This window comes from Neoarius graeffei, chromosome 15 (assembly GCF_027579695.1).
Source record: "Neoarius graeffei isolate fNeoGra1 chromosome 15, fNeoGra1.pri, whole genome shotgun sequence".
Taxonomy (NCBI): Eukaryota; Metazoa; Chordata; class Actinopteri; order Siluriformes; family Ariidae; genus Neoarius; species Neoarius graeffei.
The window spans coordinates 394056-416186 of NC_083583.1; the positions used below are offsets into that span (position 1 = coordinate 394056).

Here is a 22131-nt window from a genome sequence, read left to right on the forward strand (position 1 = left end):
CTCCAGCTTCATGATCCGCTAATTTCATGGCAACACAAAGAAATCATTCAGTGGTCTCCGTCCTGCTTCCAGAACTGTCTGAAACTTCCCCAGTTATTGGTGTCTTCCACCTCAGTGGAGAGCCCTCAGCCTGACTCACTAGACAATGTTACTTCTTGTTACCTGGACCTCAAAGAAGTGTTCAGCAAGGGCAAGGTTAGTGGTCTACCTCCTCATCGATCCTACAATTGTGCCATTGACCTCCTCCCTGGTACTACTCCTCCTTGCAGTCATATACACCCCTTATCCATCACTGAACAAACTGCCATGGAAGAATATGTCCAGGAATCCTTGGAACAGGGTTACATTTGACCATCCACATCTCCAGCATCAGACAGTTTCTTCTTTGTGGAGAAGAAAGGATGAGGTCTTTGCCCATATATCGACTATAGAGGTCTGAACCAAATTACCATAAAATACCCCATCTGCTTCCCTTGGTGCCCTTAGCCTTAGAACAGCTGCAATCAGCCAGGATCTTCTCCAAGCTGGATCTCTGAAGTGCTTACAATCTGGTCAGGATTCGAGAAGGTGATGAATGGAAGACAGCATTCAGTACCGCCTCAGGACGCTTCAAATATTTGGTCATGCTTTATGACCTTTCTTGTGTGCCAAGTGTTTTCCAGTGCCTCATTAATGACATCCTTCATGACATGCTGGGAAGGTTCATAATTGCTTACATTGATGATATCCTGACCTACTCCCCCAATGAAGACTCTCATCATGAACATGTAAGGTCGGTGTTTGTCCAGTTACTCAAGAACCATTTATACATTAAGGCTGAAATGTGTGAATTTCATATATGGCAGATATCGTTCCTTGGGTATATCATCAGTTCAGAAGGTGTAAGTATGGACCAGAGTAAGGTGTCAGCTATCACTTCCTGGCCAATGCCCACCATGGTGAAGGAGCTACAACATTTCCTGGGGTTTGCTAACTTTTATCGTCACTTCATTCATGGTTTCAGTTCAATCGCCTCCCCTCTCACAACCATGCTAAAAAAAAGGACCACACCATCTCCAGTGGACTCCTGCAGCCAAAGAGGCCTTCAACTGGCTCAAGTCTGCCTTCACAATGGCCCCAATCCTTCAGCATCTTGACCCTACTAAGCCATTTGTGGTGAAGGTAGATGCTTCAGAGACTGGTGGGGTGGGGTGGGGGTCCTTTTGCAGCATCTAGGAGATAAACCTAAATTACACCCCATTGCCTTTTACTCCAAGAAACTTACACCAACTATGACATTAGGAGCTGAGAACTTCTAGCCATCAAACTGGCTTTGAATGAATGGAGGCACTGGTTAGAAGGGGCTGCACATCCATTCGCCATCCTCACTGACCACAAGAACTTGGAGTATTTAAAGACCGCCAAATGACTGAATTCATGCCAAGCTAGCTGGGCCCTGTTCTTCACCCAGTTCAGGTTCACGATATCCTACCGCCCTGGCTCTAGAGAAACAAAAGCTGATGCTCTTTCCAGAATCCACAATATCTCGAGTCACATGCCAGAACCTACTCCCATTCTGTCACCAGACTGTTTTGTGCAAACCATCTCGTGGGACATTGATAGAGAAATCAGACAATCTCAGCCTGCTAACTTACCTGAGAACTGTCCTCCTGAACTGACATATGTACCACCACGACTCAGAGGTAAAAACTCATCACCTGGGCTCATTCCTCTCCAGCCACAGGACACCCCAGTAGCCAGCGTACCTACCAACTCCTGAAGAATAAGTACTGATGGGAAATATGACCTCTGATATTAACCATCTCCTCATGCTCTGATTGCGCCCAAGCAAAGGTGTCTCGAGCTCCACCGGCCGGTAAGCTCTGTCCTCTCCCAGTACCCCAACAACCCTGGTCACACACTGCCATTGACTTTCTTACAGATCTACCTCAGTCCCAAGGTAACACAGTTGTCCTGGTGATCATAGACAGATTCTTGAAAGCCCTCAAGCCCATCCCATTACCAGGTCTACCCACGGCACTCAAAACTGGAGAATTCCTGTTTCATCACATCTTCCATTACTATGGCATCCCCAAAGACATTGTTAGTGACTGGGGTCCCCAGTTCATCTCCAAGTTATGGGCCAAGTTCATGGACAGGTTAGGGGTATCAGTGAGTTTAACATCAGGATACCACCCACAGTCCAACAGCCAAGTGAACATGCCAACCAAGAGATGAGTTGCTTCCTCCAAATATTCTGTATGAGGAACCCAAAAGGACTGGGCACAATTTCTTCCCTGGGCAGAATATGCAAAGAAGTCTTTGAAATGCTCTGCTACTCAGTTAACATCCTTCCAATGCATCTTCTGCTATCAACCACGACTTTTTCTGTGGGACGATGCACCAACTCAAATCCTAGCAGTGGATTCTTGGTTTAAGAGGAGCGAGCAAGTATGGGGGGAGGTCCATCAACGACTGGAACAAGTCAATGAAAAGTATAAACAGTATGCTGACAAACATAGAGGAGAGACCTCAGAGTATGTTCCAGGGGACCGAGTATGGGTTTCCACAAAGGACCTAAGAGTACCCAACACCTGCCAGAAACTTCAAGCCCAATACATAGGCCTGTATAAAGTGATTCACAAAATAAATGAGGTCGCATACAGTGGTGCTTGAAAGTTTGTGAACCCTTTAGAATTTCCTATATTTCTGCAGAAATATGACCTAAAACATCATCAGATTTTCACGCAAGTCCTAAAAGGAGATAAAGAGAACCCAGTTAAACAAATGAGACAAAAATTTTTCACTTAGTCATTTATTTATTGAGGAAAATGATCCAATATTACATATCTGTGAGTGGCAAAAGTATGTGAACCTTTGCTTTCAGTATCTGGTGTGACCCTCTTGTGCAGCAATAACTGCAACTAAACATTTGTGGTAACTGTTGATCAGTCCTGCACACCGGCTTGGAGGAATTTTAGCCCGTTCCTCCGTACAGAACAGCTTCAACTCTGGGATGTTGGGGGGTTTCCTCACATGAACTGCTCGCTTCAGGTCCTTCCACAATATTTCGATTGGATTAAGGTCAGGACTTTGACTTGGCCATTCAAAAACATTAACTTTATTCTTCCTTAACCATTCTTTGGTAGAATGACTTGTGTGCTTAGGGTTGTTGTCTTGCTGCATGACCCACCTTCTCTTGAGATTCAGGTGTCCTGACATTTTCCTTTAGAATTTGCTGGCATAATTCAGAATTCATTGTTCCATCAATCATGGCAAGCCGTCCTGGCCCAGATGCAGCAAAACAGGCCCAAACCATGACACAACCACCACCATGTTTCACAGATGGGATAAGGTTCTTATGCTGGAATGCAGTGTTTTCCTTTCTCCAAACATAACGCTTCTCATTTAAACCAAAAAGTTCTATTTTGGTCTCATCTGTCCACAAAACATTTTTCCAGTAGCCTTCTTGCTTGTCCACATGATCTTTAGCAAACTGCAGACGAACAGCAATGTTCTTTTTGGAAAGCAGTGGCTTTCTCCTTGCAACCCTGCCATGCACACCATTGTTGCTCAGTGTTCTCCTGATGGTGGACTCATGAACATTAACATTAGCCAATGTGAGAGAGGCCTTCAGTTGCTTAGAAGTTACCCTGGGGTCCTTTGTGACCTCGCCGACTATTACATGCCTTGCTCTTGGAGTAATCTTTGTTGGTCGACCACTCCTGGGGAGGGTAACAATGGCCTTGAATTTCCTCCATTTGTACACAATCTGTCTGACTGTGGATTGGTGGAGTCCAAACTCTTTAGGGATGGTTTTGTAATCTTTTCCAGCCTGATGAGCATCAACAACGCTTTTTCTGCGGTCCTCAGAAATCTCCTTTGTTTGTGCCATGATACACTTCCACAAACATGTGTTGTGAAGATCAGACTTTGATAGATCCCTGTTCTTTAAATAAAACAGGGTGCCCACTCACACTTGATTGTCATCCCACTGATTGAAAACACCTGACTCTAATTTCACCTTCAAATTAACTGCTAATCCTAGAGGTTTGCATACTTTTGCCACTCACAGATATGTAATATTGGATCATTTTCCTCAATAAATAAATGACCAAGTATAATATTTTTGTCTCATTTGTTTAACTGGGTTCTCTTTATCTACTTTTAGGACTTGTGTGAAAATCTAATGATGTTTTAGGTCACATTTATGCAGAAATATAGAAAATTCTAAGGGTTCACAAACTTTCAAGCACCACTGTACAAGTTAGAGCTCCCACCTCACTGCAAGATAGCCCCCACTTTCCATGTATCATGACTAAAACCTGCCATTCAAGGTCCTCTTGCCACAGATACCACCATCCAAGAGCCTCCCCCTCTAGATCTTGAAGGCGACCCCATATACCAAGTCAAAGAAATCCTAAATTCTCTGCACAGACAAGGACAGCTCGAGTACCTGGTAGACTGGGAGGGGTACGGCCCAGAGGAGCGCAGCTGGGTGAGCTCCAGGGGCATCCTAGACTCCCTCTTCACACAAGAATTCCACAAGGAGCATCCTGAGAAGCCAGTGCCAAGAAAGAGGGGTTGTCCCAGAAAGGAGTTTGCTCCCAGAGGGAGCACCTTGGGGGTGGTGGTTTCTGTCAATAGCAGCGCTGAAAACCTGAGTTCGGAGCAGCCCCCAAACATGGCCGCTCCAGACTACATTTCCCAAGCGCCACAGTGCCTCGCATCACCAGAGTATTAACATCACCTGTTTCTTGTTTGTCTGCAATCATCTCCCTATATAAGCTCAGTTCACACACTCTCTCGACGTGAAGTATCGGTCTATGTCCCAGTACCTGACTTTACAGAGCCTTCTGACTTTCTGCCTGACCTCTCGTTGTTTAGATTCCATTTACATTTATTTCTGACTTAGTTCTCTTGCCTAGTCTGTGGTATTCTGTTTGCCGATCGACCGACCCTTGCCTGTCCCTGACTACATCTCCAGTTTCCTGATTTGGCTCAGTTGACAGTTTGAGATGCACCTGCTTTCCCCTGCGTCTGCATCCGTAAGTGCCTGCACCCTGACACAGAGGAAGAAAACTTGAGAGGAACACATCCTCATCTGGGTGGCATGGTGATTATAAACCCATCCTCATCTGGGTGATAGGGTGATTTATAAATCATTCTTCTTCTATACCTATATGCTATTGAGTCAAAAAGTGCAGTTGTGTAATCAGGAACTTAAGAGCTTGTGAGCAACTTAATGGCATGAACATCAGAGTAATTTCTGAATTCATTATGGTTTTAATGTTAACGCTATTGCATTAAAATTATCAACTGTTCAGTGATGGAGACTTGAATGAAAAACTGTTCATAGCAATTGCACTGCCCAATCAGCAGTGATAATCAGTTCTAAACTGACCTCAGTGCAGCTGAGGAGGACTGTCGGTTCACCCACAGACTCTGCTATAAACTATGCTCACTGATGGTGAACGTGCAATAACTAAATATGCAATTCTGAGCAAACTTTATCCACAAATGTGTTTGTGTTAAATGTGTTTAGGTATTAATTTAAATAAAAATGTTTTATGTCCTGATTTCTGTAAAGCTGCTTTGTGACAATGTCCAGTTAAAAGTGCTATATAAATAAAATTGAATTATTTAACTCACAAGCTGGTCACATGACTGGAGTACCTACTGATACTGCATACCATACTGTATACTCCAAATTAAACTGCACACTATACTGAATATCACACTATGTACTATACTCCATACTGTACTCCAGTCTGTACTGTACTGCACACTGTATTTCTATTACATTATATAGACACGAGTGTTTTACTGGGAAATATGCCACTTGTATTTTTCATACGAGCAACTCTGGGACATGGAGAACCAAAACCGTGACATATTTAAAAAACATTGGCTGTTTTTTTTTTTTTTGTGGTATATCAGATATATTCCATTCAGCTAGCAACGAGTCGAAGGCGAGTTCAGTATCATGCTAGCTGAATGGAATATATCTGATATACCATGAAAAAAGCTATTATTATTCATACACATTTGGTAGTCCTCGAGGTGTTCAACGCATCTTTCTCTTTCAAAATTCTCTCAAAATCTTCCATATCTAACGAAGCAAACCTGGCGGCCATGTTTGTTTACAAATTGTCACAGTTGCTCGCTAGCATAGAAGTTTTATGTGTAAAACGGCGAACAAAGAAATGCTTCTGCGCATGTGCAGCAGAAAACTCTCAATAGATATTTGCATCAGCTCCGATGTGTGATGCATGGTTGTCAAGACAACATGACAATATCGTAAACCATATCCAATGCTCATTTTCCATTGGGTAGAGTGACATAATACACGCAGGATAAGTGGCATGCTAACAATATTGCATGCTATCAAACCAAATGAATGAAATCCGCTAGAAGGGAATAGAACATTATAGAATATAATTTTTTATTCCATAAAAAAAGTGTCCTGTGAGTATAATAATTTCCGATATTTCACTCCGATGACATTACTCCCAGTTTTTTTTCCTGCTGACTAGATGTGCATTATCAAAATGGCCAACCAGTTCAAAATTAAAATTCTTTTGATTAATTTCTGTATTTTTTGTGGATGTGTCATAAAAAGAACATTACACTGTGGTGCAAAGGTATGAAGTTTATCTTCTCATGTTGAAAAATATTTTCAAACGTGATTATATACATTCACTACTCGAAGATATATTTCATATCTTCACGCAACTTTGTAATATCCTCTCTCTGTGTATATATATGTATGTGTGTATATATATATATTATATATATATATATATATAAAATCAGGGCTCGAAATTCGCGGTGGTCCGGTCACCTGAGGCGACTTAATTTTTCATTTGGCAGGTAATTCCTGTCACTAGCCAGCCCGGCTGGCTAGTTGAAAATAAAAAATATACATGAAGCGAAGATTCAGACACACCATCAACTAAAGCCGCCACATATTAAGCGCGTGCCGTGTCTGTGTTAATCAATGTGTTTATCGGCAGGACGGAAACTACTGCAGAATTCCGAATCATATCGTGTACGAGTCAGGCTGTCGGTTTTTTCACTACTGCGCATGTGTAACCCCCATGAGTTACTGCACCACATTCAATCAGTGATTTTTCATACATCAACCCTTTCTTTCACTTGTCCATAGTGTATAACCCCCTTGCTGTTAAGTTGTTGTTGGGGGTAGGGAGATATTTACAGATGCTCCCTGGGGAATTCCCATAGGTATTAGCTATGACCGTGGTTGGATAGTCGTAGACACTCCCTAAGGAATGTAAGCATCGAACACATCGGCTAGCGTTCGTCTTTTTTCCCTCAGACCAGACGCCCCATCGATTCCACGGATAAAGCATAGATTTAGCGATCAAATGAATAAATAGATTTTGATTACACCACACCAACACATCCACACAACATACCCACACGACAATAGTGATCCCCCAAGATTTTGGTTCCCGCCGAAGATTTTTGTTCCATTTGTAATTGAAAGATATCCTGGCTGGTTTTTTCCCCCTCAGTCCCTTCAAGTGCTGTATGACTTGTGGATTGTGCCCTGGTACTGGGCTAACTCCGTCGCTGCCACATAATTCGCCTTCGAAGGATTGATGTTGAAGAGAGCGGTAGGAGTGGACTGATACTTACGAACTCGGAGTACAGAACTGCATAGGGTTTTTGAGACACTTTCTTCATCCCTTTTGATACTTTGTTTTGACACCTTTTTTTCCTGAGATCTCAGAGGACAATCTTTCTTTTATTCCTTTTGCTTTTGGGGTTGTTGGATCCAACAAAGGGTAGATTTAGATTTTGAATTTTCCATATATTTCACACTATTCTGCACCTGTTTAACGACTGTATAGACTGCAAATATTTTATATCATTACTTTATATTGTCTTGTGCCTATTATACCTGACTGATGCTTCTTCCTTTATATCCTGATATTTGGGTATGGTACACCGAATGCCCTAATTTCACAGTGATTGCCATTTAGCTTTACACAACACTAAATTTACATTTCACCACACTCGTCTAACATCACACCCCATTTATTTAACACTACATAACATTCACTGATATTATATATTGATATTACACAGTATTCCTTCCACATTACAGATGTTCATGTAGTACTACACCACATTTGTTTCACACCTGACATTCATTTCCCATCACATAATAATTCCCTCTGCACACTGAAACTAGATCCATTTTAGATTTAGATATTGACTTCTATTGATCCTCTTCTGCGTTAAATGTAACAATACAGAATTATTTTTTTATAAACCTTAATTGTTGTCTGTGTTATTGTGTGGTGTGGCGGTAATACTATAATATAATAGTGTTCACTACTGCAGTCTTCCTGTTCGAATCCAGGGATAAGAACTCAGTGGACTATTAGATACATTAGATTTATTAGATAGCAACAAGAAGCCTACCCAGGTAGGCAGAGTTACACATGCATATAACGCATCTCATTGAATATCGTGGTAATCACGTGTAGTATTGGACCAGGTGGGTGGAGCACAGCCCACCTGGAAACTGAACATTTTTTTAAATGTTTTTAGAACATTCGCATAGAATTGTTCACGAACATGAAACGAATATTGCACGAACATTACATGAACAAAGAATGAGGACAGATAAGGTTCGTATATGAACATTATACAAATGTTCACAAACATCATATGAACAGTTGAAGCAGAACATTCTATGGACATTTGTAGCAGGTGTCCATCCAGCCACACCAGGGAGCTGCTATTCACAGGGGATCTAGATATTTACATACAGGTAGTGGGCCTACAATTTTTATGATTGTATTAGAGGCTTACTCTCCAATATTGAGAACTAAAAATGAAGTAAAACAAACTTTATGAATGTTTTAAAATTCAAAGTTTTATTCCAATAATGACTTGCAAACAATACGCTGGATAAACATTACTAAATCTCCGCTTGAAACAAAAACTACACCAATCTTTTCATGTAGACATCTACATACAATTAATAATACATCATATTTAAGAGCAAAACTGAACAGTTTTAACACAAACACATTACAATCAATACATTTCTTGAGAAAGTTCATATGAAAAAATACTGTAAGTTTTTAATCACAAAAAGCTGAAGACTCCGTATGGCATTAGTCAGATTCAACACAATGCAATTGAACACGCGTCATTTTTAAGAGCAAAACTTTGAACAGTTTTAACACAAACACATTACAATCAATAAATTTCCTGAGAAAATTCATATGATGAAAAATTACATAATACAAAAAAATACAAAATTAATGTTTAATCTCCAGAGAAAAAGTTTCTCCAGAAGTAAAATTCAATTTTATCAAAAATATTGTATAATGCAAGTCAAATGCATGCTGCTAATCTGCCCGAAAGCTTTGATATTATAAAAAAAATAGTCGTTCTACAGATAATACAACAAAACAGGCATGTATCACAAAAATAAACTTTACAAGATTGCCACTAAAGTGACCAATATCCCCCCGCCACAAGCCATCAGAAACTCTTAAGTCAAGGTTGAGATTTTTTCCAAGTTAAATTTTACCAAGTTTTTCTCAAAAAAGCTTGAATTTACGAAGAAACAACTAAAGCAATATTATTAACTTTCTTGCAAAATTATAAATTGTTTAAAACCAATAAATATTTCAAGCATAAGCACATTCTGAAAAACTTTAACCAGACAGACAGCCGGCCCCTATTTCTATATATGTCCCCCCGCTCCTTTTCAGAGAAAAGGTGGGGGGACAAAAAAAATTTAGATACAATATCTAAAAATAAAAAGGCCTCTTAATAAATTTAATACAAATGTGTGTAAAAAAAAAAACCAAAGTTAATAATATATAAAGGAACACACATCCTATTAGAAAAAATTTTTACGGTTTCTCAAACCTGTAATCTGGGTCATCATCAGAGTCATCTGAGTAACCCACTTCCAGTTCTACCTCTTCGGATTCAGATTCAGAAGAATTCTGACTAGAAAGCAGTACGTGACACACTGATGTCCAAATTTAAAACGAGAAAAATGTAGCCCACACTACTGATGCCTGTGTGGTAATACACACTACTTAGAGATTTAACCTGAAAGACAGCAGATGGACAAACAACCCAAAAACATGTCTTTGCTAGTGCAACATGGGGGCATAAAACACTGCATAAATATCTATATCCCTGACATTTGGTCATGCAAATAAAAATATATCCTCAGTACTATGTTATATAACTGCACATTTTAACTAAGTAATTGCTATCATGCAATGTTTATACAACCCCGATTCCAAAAAAGTTGGGACAAAGTACAAATTGTAAATAAAAACGGAATGCAATAATTTACAAATCTCAAAAAACTGATATTGTATTCACAATAGAACATAGACAACATATCAAATGTCGAAAATGAGACATTTTGAAATTTCATGCCAAATAGAATAGAATGCCTTTATTGTCACTATACACATGTACAATGAGATTAAAGCATCTCCAATAACAGTGCAAACAGCGTGGAGAGAGAGAGAGAGAGAGAGAGAGAGAGGAAGGGGGAAAAAAGGGGGGGTGTAGGGGGGGTAAGGTGCACAGTCTGAGGTGTATGTGTTGTGTTACACATTTATGGAGTGAGGTATTGCACATATAAAGTATTGCAAAGAGACAGTCACATTATAAATTATTGCACGAGAGAGTCACATTATAAGATAAAATATTACACATTATGAAGTATTGCAAGGTAAGGTAAGGTGCACAGACTTGAGGTGTATGTGTTGCGTTTCACATTATGGAGTGTGGTATTGCACATTATAAAAGTATTGGATAGGGAGTCATCTTATAAAGTACTGCACATTATAAATTAGTAAAATAGTAAAATAAATAGACTATAAAGTCAGAGCATATCCAAGTTCAGGGCGGTTATGGCTTTTGGAAAGAAGCTGTTTTTTAATCGATTTGTCTTTGTCCTGATGCACCTGAGGGCAACAGGTTGAACAGATCAAAGCCAGGGTGGGAGCTGTCCTTGATAATATTCTTAGCTCTGCTAAGGCAGCAGGAGGTGTAAATGTCCATCAGGGAGGGGAGAGGGCAGCCAATGATCTTCTGTGCTGCCTTAACTACCCTCTGGAGCCTCTCCCTGTCTACAGCAGTGCAGCTGCCGTACCATACTGTAATACAGTACGTCAGCAGGCTCTCGATGGATGAGCGGTAGAAGGTCAGCAGCAGGTTGGAGCTTAAGTTGTACTTCCTGAGGACTCTCAGGAAGTGTAGCCACTGCTGAGCCTTCTTAATGACTGCTGTAATGTTTGCTGACCAGGAGATGTCGACGGAAATGAGGACACCGAGAAACCGGAAGGTGTGGACCCTCTCCACATACACGGTATTGAGGTAGAGGGGGGCTAGGTTGGTGCTGTGCTTCCTGAAGTCAACAATGAGCTCTTTGGTTTTCTTGGTGTTCAGAGCGAGGTTATTTTCTGAACACCAGGCTGCCAACTTCAGGACCTCCTCTCTGTAGGCTGCCTCGTCTCCCTTTGAGATGAGTCCGACCACTGTGGTGTCGTCAGCAAACTTGACGATAAGGTTGTTGTTGTTGTGGGTCGGACTACAGTCGTGGGTGTAGAGGCAGTACAGGAGGGGGCTCAGCACACAGCCCTGTGGAGAGACGGTGCTCAACGTGCGGGTGGAGGAGAAGTGGGGGCCAAATTTCACAGTCTGGGGCCGGTTAGTAAGAAAGTTCTTTAACCAGGCACATGTGAGAGGGGGGAGGCCGAGAGTGTCCAGTTTTCTAATAAGGATGTCTGGGATTATTGTATTAAAAGCTGAACTGTAATCCACAAAGAGTATGCGGACGTAGCTCTGCTGCTGCTCCAGGTGATTTAGTGTAGAGTGGAGAGCTACGGCAATGGCGTCCTCTGTGGATCTGTTTGTGCGATATGCGAACTGGTAGGGGTCGAAGTCTGGGAGGAGGTGGTCCTTGATGTGCTGAAGAACTAGTCTCTCGAAGCACTTCATGATTACCGGGGTGAGGGCCACAGGACGGTAATCATTCAGGCTGGTGACGGGAGACTTCTTCGGCACTGGGATTATTGTTGCAGATTTTAGGCAGGGCGGGATGACTGCCTGAGCCAGGGAGAGGTTAAAGATCCTGGTGAAGGTAGGGGCGAGCTGGTGGGCGCACGCTCTGAGCACCTTACCAGGTACACCATCTGGGCCAGCAGCTTTCTTGGGGTTCACTGCCAGGAGCACCCGTCTGACATCGTGCTCCTGTACAGTGAAAGGAGTGGTGTAGGAACTGTGTGGTGGTGGGGGCAGGGCAGGAGCAGATGAGTGCTGCTGAGATGTTTCAAAGCGAGCAAAGAAGCGATTTAGCTCCTCTGCTAGCGGCGCACTCCAGTCTCCTGTTGGCACATCACAGTCTCTGAAGTTTGTGATGTCCTGAATGCCCTGCCACACCTCCCGTGTGTTGCTGCTGGACAGGTGGGACTCTATGTGCAGCCTGTGGTCTGCCTTGGCTTTATTTATTCCTCTTTTCAGATCAGCTTGAGCAGCTCTGTATAGAGCTCTATCACCTGACCTGAAGGCAGCATCGCGAGCCCTGAGGAGTGAGCGGACCTGGCTGGTCATCCAGGGTTTCTGGTTTGGGAAGACCCGGATGTTTTTATCCACCGTCACATTCCCAATGTAGAACTTGATATAGTCCAGCACCGTTTCTGTGAATGTCTCCAGCTCCTGGTGTTCAAATAAGTCCCAATCTGTCTGTTTAAAGCAGTCCTGTAGTTTGGAGAGTGCATTGTCAGGCCAGGTTGTGATAGTCCTTGTGGTGGGCCTGGCTCTGCGTCTGAGGGGAGTGTAGGCTGGGGAGAGCAGGAGGGAAAGATGGTCTGACTGGCCGAGGTGGGGGAGGGGTATGGCTCTGTACGCATGCTTGATGTTGGAGTAAACATGATCCAGAGTGTTCTCCCCTCTAGTAGAACACTTAACATGTTGGTAAAACTTCGGCAGTACAGTCTTTAAGTTGGCCTTATTAAAGTCTCCCGCAATTATGTGAACACCGTCAGGGTGGGCCCGCTGCTGTTTGTTTACGGTGTTCAGCAGGAGAGAGAGTGCTGTGTTTACACAGGCATCGGGTGGAATATACACAGCTGTGACAATCACTACAGTTAGCTCTCTCGGTAGAAAAAAAGGCTGGCATCTTACAGACATGTACTCGAGGTCTGGGGAACAGTGTTTATCTATAATTGTTCTGTTGTTACACCAATTATCATGCACGTAAATACAGAGCCCTCCCCCTCTGCTCTTACCGGAGTTCTCATTTCTATCCCAGCGGAGCAGAGTGCGGCCTGCTAGCTGCAAGCTAGCATCGGGTATTTCTGGATGAAGCCAGGTTTCTGTGATAATTAAAACACAGCAGTCCTGAACATAGCGATTTCCAGCGAGTTGTAATTCCAGATCATCCGTTTTATGCACCAGGGATCTGGCATTGGAGAGAGATACAGGCTCGGTAGAGGTGGATTGTGTGGTTGTTTTCTTAGCCTTAGCATAGCACCGGACCTGCAGCCCCGCTTCTGCTTCCTCTCCCTCCTCAGTCTGTGCCGCCTCCTAGACCCGACAACAATCCACGGAGAGCCCAACGGTCTTGCTATGTCATCTGGGATGTTATGCGTGAAGAGAAAGTCGCTTGAAACAGATACCTGATGTTGGTCACCGATGGCTAAAAGTGTCTGGCGGCTGTACTGGATGTTTGCAGAACCGATGTTGCACAAACAAGCAAGAAAGAAATACAAAAACAAACAAAAAAAAGAGTACTGAAAAGGAGAGCCGTAAGCCGCTGCAACCACGTGCGCCGCCATCTTGGGAAAAAAAAATGGCTCATTTGAAATTTCATGACAGCAACAGATCTCAAAAAAGTTGGGACAGGGGCAATAAGAGGCTGGAAAAGTTAAAGGTACAAAAAAGGAACAGCTGGAGGACCAAATTGCAACTCATTAGGTCAATTGGCAATAGGTCATTAACATGACTAGGTATAAAAAGAGCATCTTGGAGTGGCAGCGGCTCTCAGAAGTAAAGATGGGAAGAGGATCACCAATCCCCCTAATTCTGCGCCGACAAATAGTGGAGCAATATCAGAAAGGAGTTCGACAGTGTAAAATTGCAAAGAGTTTGAACATATCATCATCTACAGTGCATAATATCATCAAACGATTCAGAGAATCTGGAAGAATCTCTGTGCGTAAGGGTCAAGGCCGGAAAACCATACTGGGTGCCCGTGATCTTCGGGCCCTTAGACGGTACTGCATCACATACAGGCATGCTTCTGTATTGGAAATCACAAAATGGGCTCAGGAATATTTCCAGAGAACATTATCTGTGAACACAATTCACCGTGCCATCCGCCGTCGCCAGCTAAATCTCTATAGTTCAAAGAAGAAGCCGTATCTAAACATGATCCAGAAGCGCAGACGTCTTCTCTGGGCCAAGGCTCATTTAAAATGGACTGTGGCAAAGTGGAAAACTGTTCTGTGGTCAGACGAATCAAAATTTGAAGTTCTTTATGGAAATCAGGGACGCCATGTCATTCGGACTAAAGAGGAGAAGGACGACCCAAGTTGTTATCAGCGCTCCGTTCAGAAGCCTGCATCTCTGATGGTATGAGGTTGCATTAGTGCGTGTGGCATGGGCAGCTTACACATCTGGAAAGACACCATCAATGCTGAAAGGTATATCCAGGTTCTAGAGCAACATATGCTCCCATCCAGACGACGTCTCTTTCAGGGAAGACCTTGCATTTTCCAACATGACAATGCCAAACCACATACTGCATCAATTACAGCATCATGGCTGCGTAGAAGAAGGGTCCGGGTACTGAACTGGCCAGCCTGCAGTCCAGATCTTTCACCCATAGAAAACATTTGGCGCATCATAAAACGGAAGATACGACAAAAAAGACCTAAGACAGTTGAGCAACTAGAATCCTACATTAGACAAGAATGGGTTAACATTCCTATCCCTAAACTTGAGCAACTTGTCTCCTCAGTCCCCAGACGTTTACAGACTGTTGTAAAGAGAAAAGGGGATGTCTCACAGTGGGAAACATGGCCTTGTCCCAACTTTTTTGAGATGTGTTGTTGTCATGAAATTTAAAATCACCTAATTTTTCTCTTTAAATGATACATTTTCTCTGTTTAAACATTTGATATGTCATCTATGTTCTATTCTGAATAAAATATGGAATTTTGAAACTTCCACATCATTGCATTCCATTTTTATTTACAATTTGGACTTTGTCCCAACTTTTTTGGAATTGGGGTTGTATTTTGATTTCATCAGTCCACAGGACTTGTTTCCAAAATGCATCAGGCTTATTTAGATGTTCATTTGCAAACTTCAGACGCTGAATTTTGTGGCTTGGACGCAGGAAAGGTTTTCTTCTGATGACTCTCCCATGAAGGTCATATTTGTTCAGATGTTGCTGCATAGTAGAACAGTGCACCACCACTCCAGGGTCTGCTAAATCTTTCTGAAGGTCTTTTGCAGTCCAACAGGGGTTTTTATTTGCCTTTCTAGCAATCCAACGAGCAGTTATTTCAGAAAGTTTTCTTCATCTTCCAGACCTCACCTTGATTTCCACTGTTTCTGTTAACTGCCATTTCTTAATAACATTACAGTCTGAGGAAACAGCTACCTGAAAACACTTTGCTATGTTCTTGTAGCCTTCTCCTGCTTTGTGAGCATCAATTATTTTATTATTCAGAATGTGAGGGGTGGCATGGTGGTGTAGTGGTTAGCGCTGCCGCCTCACAGCAAGAAGGTCCTGGGTTCGAGCCCCGTGGCCGGCGAGGGCCTTTCTGTGCGGAGTTTGCATGTTCTCCCCGTGTCCGCGTGGGTTTCCTCCGGGTGCTCCGGTTTCCCCCACAGTCCAAAGACATGCAGGTTAGGTTAACTGGTGACTCTAAATTGAGCGTAGGTGTGAATGTGAGTGTGAATGGTTGTCTGTGTCTATGTGTCAGCCCTGTGATGACCTGGCGACTTGTCCAGGGTGAACCCCGCCTTTCACCCGTAGTCAGCTGGGATAGGATCCAGCTCGCCTGTGACCCTGTGGGACAGGATAAAGCGGCTAGAGATAATGAGATGAGATGAGAGAATGCGAGGGAGTTGCTTAGAGGAGCCCATGGCTGTTGATTTAAGGGACAAGTTTGAGGAGTCAGAGAATTTATACAGCTTTGAAATCTGCATCATCTGACCTTTCCTAACGAAGAATTTGAACAAGCCACAGCTCAATAAGTTAATTAAGGTCTGGAACCTTGGTAAAAGTTACCTGAGAACTCAAATGTATTGGGGTGCCCAAACTTTTGCATGGCGTTCCTTTTCTTTTTTTTTACTCTCCAATTGTACAAAACAAAAATAATACACAAATCTTGCTGAAAAGGAATGTCTCGTCTTTACCTTTATGCCTTTTGGTGATCAGTTCATCTTCTGCTCACTTAACTATTCACAGTAACAGACATTTTCATTAAGGGTGTCCAAACTTTTGCACGCCACTACACTGCACTGTTTCCTCTCCTGCTCTCGTTCGCAATGCAGTATTGTGTTTGTCTCTTGTCTCTTGCCGTAGTATGGGCGTGGCTACCCCACTCAGGTTCCACGTCACTCCATGGCTTGAGGCTCCGTCTCGGATGCGGATACAGACAGCGAACAGCCAGAAACCTGTGGAAGGTAAAGTCTGCTCCATTAAAATATTTATTTTAATATGTTATTTTGATAATTGTACAAATTCTAAACGTTATTTATTTAAATAATAACTAGCGCGGTGACTGTGTCGGTGTGTTTTTCTGGCCACGTAGACAGAGAACGGGCTCAGCTGCATTCATACTCGCTCACTACAGCACTAACCAGTGCGGGTAGAACAGAACAGTGCGGGTAGAACAGTAGTGCGGACGGAACAGTGCGGATGGAACAGTGCGCAGCTGCGAGGCGGAGTGAATCGGTATCAGACTGGAGTGAATCGGTATCAGACTGGAGTGAATCGGTATCAGACTGGAGTGAATCGGTATCAGACTGGAGTGAATCGGTATCAGACTGGAGTGAATCGGTATCAGACTGTTTAGTCGGCGAGTGTTTGTCGTTAGCTGTCGTTAGCCGGCCCGCTCGCGCGAGAGCTGCAAATGGCTTCAGCTTGTTTCCAGGCTGCGCTCTGTCCCACTGTGTCGTGTGTAAACAGTTCATAATTAAAATGTGCGGTTATTCACTGAGGTAGATTATTTTATAAAGCCGTATGAAAAGGGTTAGAATAGCACAGCTAACTTTAGCAAGTTAGCTTGATGTCAACTAGCCGATCAGTCTCCAAACTTTATTTCCTTCATGTTTTTATATTTCAGCTCTGTTAAAGACCAAACAGTGTCTATATACTGACAAGATTTTCAACAATGAGCAAGTGTTTCCAGGCAAAACAAACCTCTCCCGGTAGCACTTATGATGAATATGAAGAGGGTGACCGGATTCCCCGAGTCTGAAACCGGGACACTCGGAGAGGAGCTCTCTCTCTCTCTCTCTCTCTCTCATCACTGTGCTGAAGCTCACCTTTACCAACATCCCACATGAAATAAAACAAACAGGCATTGTGTTCTCTAGTAGCACAGTGGGATACAGATCAGTTACATTATGGCCAGACAGCAGATGTTGTAATGGCTGAGAATAGGCCAGGCGATGTCCATAGGCCACATTTACACTGATTTATTCCACCTGTTTGTGAGACACCAAGAAGAATGCATATGCACATTAGGGCTGGGTATTGGCAAAGACTTCACGATTCAATTCGAATCACGATTCACATGCCACGATGCGATACTATCACGATTCATCACGATTCTTGAATCATTGCGATGCATTGCGATATTTTCAATATATTTAAGTGAAAATGTAAAAAATAGAGCATAATTACCAGTGGCTGTGTACGATCTGGATAGTGTCTTCAATTGATACATCACACAGCAACTCAGTTCATATATACATGAATTTATTTAACATTATTGCCATTAAAACATTCTTAATACTTTGGTGGACACACTAATTACAAAAAGTGCAAATGATTAAGGTAGAATAATAAAAGGAAACTAATAAAATAAGGCTCATCAGTGACTGCCATTTTAAGTAGCTCTGTGGCTCACGAAGTCCATCCATCGCATGTGAGGGCAACGCTTTCTGTAGAGGCGAGGGATTTTTTAACTTGTAGCTTTACCTTTTCATACATGTCCGGGATCATTACTTCTGTAAATTGTTTTCAGCTAGGGATCACATAACGAGGCTCGAGTGTGTTTATCATACTTCTGAACCCACGATTTTCCACCACGCAATATGGCCGTAAATCTTGGCAAATGAATTCTGCAATGGACTCAGTTATTTTTTTCGCACGTACAGATGAGGGTGCGAGCTTGCTGTCGAGGGTTGTTTGTTTTATCATGGGTTGTGGTGGTTGTTGCTGTTGCAGTTTGTCTGGATGGCGCCTCTGAATGTGTGCTTTTAAGTTTGTTGTATTTCCACAATACTTTATCGACATGCTACAGTGTCTACAAATTGCGTGAGTCATGTCCATTTCATTTTTACCGTCTTTGTTTCGGAAGCCGAAATGCGTCCAAACATCGGCTTTAAACTGTGAGGGAGGCACGCGAATCTTCTCGGCTTCGTCCATGTTGCAAACAGAGAGAGCACTAGGCGCCCGCTTTCGGAAATACCAATGGCATGAAGAAGGCAGCGGGCGTCAACAACTCCACTGCGCCATCTACATGATTGGATGTTGTATCCTAGGCTACTTGTTTTTGGCTGATATTCGCCTACCGTTCATACAGTTTTATTCATTTATTTTTTAACGTTAATAATCGATATTTGGCATCAAGAATCGATGCAGTATATCGTGAAAGTTGGCGATGCAATGCATCGCCATGACGATTAATTTGCACACCACTAATGCACATGTAGGCTATATCTCTACAATTGTATGCACTATAGCATGAACTTAAAAAGTAGATATGTGACCTCAACATAGCCTCGGTCAGAATCAACCTTACTAACCATTCCCCACAACTGAATGAATAAAGCAAGAAGATGTGGACAAAAGTGAACACTTTAATGGAAGGTGCAACAAGCTGTTCAACACAGCAATATGGCCAAACTGTCAGAATGGTGTGTTAAACAGAAACAAAAAAGAGACAAGTGATTTGAGAATATATACTACGGAAGCCGAGAGAGGCCCTTCATATAATCCTTTTTTTTATTCACCTTGTTATCCCGAGATAACGACATAATTAATTCAGGATCTCGAGAAAACAACACAACTAATTCGAGATCTCGAGAAAACAAAACAATTATTTCATGATCTCGAGTAAACAGCTGAGAAATGGTTCATTCAGGTGCACCAAGAGACCTGTGATATGCTGACTTTGGGGCTATTTCTCATTCTGTATAGACGCAACTTTGGTCATTTAGAATGTCTGGAATAATCGATCACCTAATGAGGCAATATTTTGATCAGGGGTTGACACAGGGAGAGATTGCATTAAGTCTTTTAATAAGGGATAATTTCAAAATTAGTCCGCGGCACCTCCGCAGAAGACTGGCCCGGCTTCGTCTCTACCGACGGAGATACAGTGATCCAGCTGAGATCATGAAATAATTGTTTTGTTTTCTCGAGATCTCGAAATAACGGTTTATCTCGAGATCCTGAATTAATTATGTTGTTATCTCGGAATAACGTTTTTGTTTTCTCGAGATCTCAAATTAGTTGTGTTGTTTTCTCGAGATCCTGAATTAATTATGTCGTTATCTCAAGATAACAAGGTGAATAAAAAAAGATTATATGAAGGGCCTCTCTCGGCTTCCGTAAATATACACTCAAACAAAACAGCAATAAAGGAGGAGAGGGGCGACAGTCCGAGGAAAGCCCCCACAGGAGCGCACAGTACAAGAACAAAACACTTACAGTGTGTGCAGTCGGCTTCGTGCGCATTGTTCTGCGCCTCTCGGAGGAAGGGGTAGGTGCCCTGTACATCTTTGGAAAAGGTACATTTTCTTTTTGGCATAATTGCTGCGGCATTACTGCTGCTAGCTGCTAGACAAAGAACATTCGCACCAGTTAATGTTTATTTTATTGTTGCATGGCAACACGTTCTGTTGTCTGGAATAATGTGGCTAAATAAACACCCATGCCACAGGGCCAGGGGGCAGTAACCAGGAAAGTTTGCGATTCCTGTCAATTCATCAAAATAGTAAATACATTTCTCTGCTAATGATTCCCACGCTGCTCAGTCGCAAACGTCGCAAGTGGCGAAAACCGGGACATATCCATGTCCCGACAGACTTTTGTCGGGACTCGGGACACACGACCCCAAATTGGGACCGTCCCGGTAAAACAGGGACGTCTGGTCACCCTAAATATGAAGGAAGATGTGGTGAAATAAATAAATGGGTCCCCTATGGGTCCATGTGGCTCCTGCTTATAAATAAAATAGTTTTCTGATCCCGTGTCCCTACAGTAAATACAGCATATATATTTACTCTCTGAGGCACAAAAATGAAGCGTAATCCAAAAATGAGCAATTTATAAATCACAGAAGTAAAATACACCAAGTGTCTGTACTTTATATTATTCTACTCTTCCCTCTTACAGTTTTCCAAACTGAACCCTCGGAACCGAGGCTGACACACACACGCTGTCGCCACGACCCAAACTCTTATCTCCCGGAAATGGCCCGGCGCTAGAGCTCAGTGGAACACGCTTTCCCTCTGGAATAACCATAAACGTGTCTGAAAGCCATTTCTTTACTCTAGTCCATTTATTTCAAACAGTGAACTGAATTGTATACACTCACCGGCCATTTTAATAGGAACATGCGCAGTGCGCGACTGTTACACTCTTACAGCACGATGACGTAGTGGCTAGCACGTCTATATGAGGCAGGAGACAAAACGATTTTGACCTTTTTGGTGACCTTGAGTGGACAACCCTCAAAATGTTGGCGGTTCTATTTGAGACCAATGACCATCTATCCTGAAAGTTTCATGAAGATTGATCCAGCTGTTTTCCCGTAATATCGTTAACAAAGAAACCCGACCGAAAACAATACCTCGCCCCGCTTACTCTGTAGCAGGCGAGGTCATAAGTGGATGCAGATCCAGTGTAATAGGATGACTGAGATGAACGTCAAGTCTCTAATACAGTGTTGCTCAAAAGTATTCGCACCCTCCTCCATGAACACCACACACTGTGAAATTTTAAACTTATGGGGACTCAGTATAGTTTAATTTTAACACCTTTTTTTAAACCTAAATCTCCCTGAGCACTGCAGATAGATATAATTCATATTTATCAGATCTTCTGGAGAAACACTGCTGGTGCTGAGCCGAGTTCATGATCTTCACAGAATCATCTCCAGAACATCTCACACAGTTCCTCCTCCAGATCTTCTACTGTGCCTGGGGATGGAACTTGTTTTCTGCCTTATTGTAATTTGAACAAATGTTGATGTTCATGGACAAAAATCTGATTGCAGAAGCTCAACTCCAGCTGAGACATGTTTATTAGCTGGGTTTGATTGGACTTTATGACAAATGACACTTTTTTTTTTTCTTTACTGGAGTGACAGATTTGTTTTCCTCTTTCAGGAAATTGCATTAATCATCTGTGACTGGTGTCTGCTGAAGGGACAAGAATCTGTCCAGCACCATGACCGCTGCAGAGAATGTGTGTTACACCCTGATCAACGTCCCGAGCGACTCGGAGCCTCCATCAGAAGTCAGCCTTAAAGCTGATTTAGGTGAAAACAGGACTGAGAGAACTAAGAACATGAGAGTGCTAGAGAATCATTTTAACACCTTTTTGTGTTCATGTGAACAGAAAAGGGAGAGATAAAAGCCAAGACGGAGGCGTTGAAGAAAGTCATCATCATGATCCTGAATGGTGAGAAGCTGCCTGGTCTGCTGATGACCATCATCCGCTTTGTGCTTCCTCTTCAGGACCATACCATCAAAAAACTGCTGCTGGTGTTCTGGGAGATTGTTCCCAAAACCACACCTGATGGAAAACTGCTTCAGGAAATGATCCTGGTCTGTGATGCCTACAGGAAGGTAAGCGTCTGACTATACAGAAACCAA

The 22131-nt window shown here is 42.6% G+C and overlaps 1 protein-coding gene across 2 annotated transcripts in view; it reads left to right on the plus strand.

The window, feature by feature from the left end:
* The first annotated feature begins 16606 nt into the window (after nucleotides 1-16606).
* The window catches only part of copb1 (COPI coat complex subunit beta 1), a 38104-nt gene continuing 32579 nt past the window's right edge, over nucleotides 16607-22131 (plus strand). The window contains exons 1-3 of one of the 2 annotated variants that reach the window (XM_060940717.1): nucleotides 16607-16701; nucleotides 21643-21794; nucleotides 21875-22104. In XM_060940717.1, coding sequence (XP_060796700.1) covers nucleotides 21704-21794; nucleotides 21875-22104 — 321 coding nt within the window. In that variant the 5' untranslated portion in view covers nucleotides 16607-16701; nucleotides 21643-21703. Of the gene's footprint in view, nucleotides 16702-16948; nucleotides 16973-21642; nucleotides 21795-21874; nucleotides 22105-22131 lie in introns of those variants that run through there. The other variant, XM_060940718.1, reaches the window with a different exon arrangement.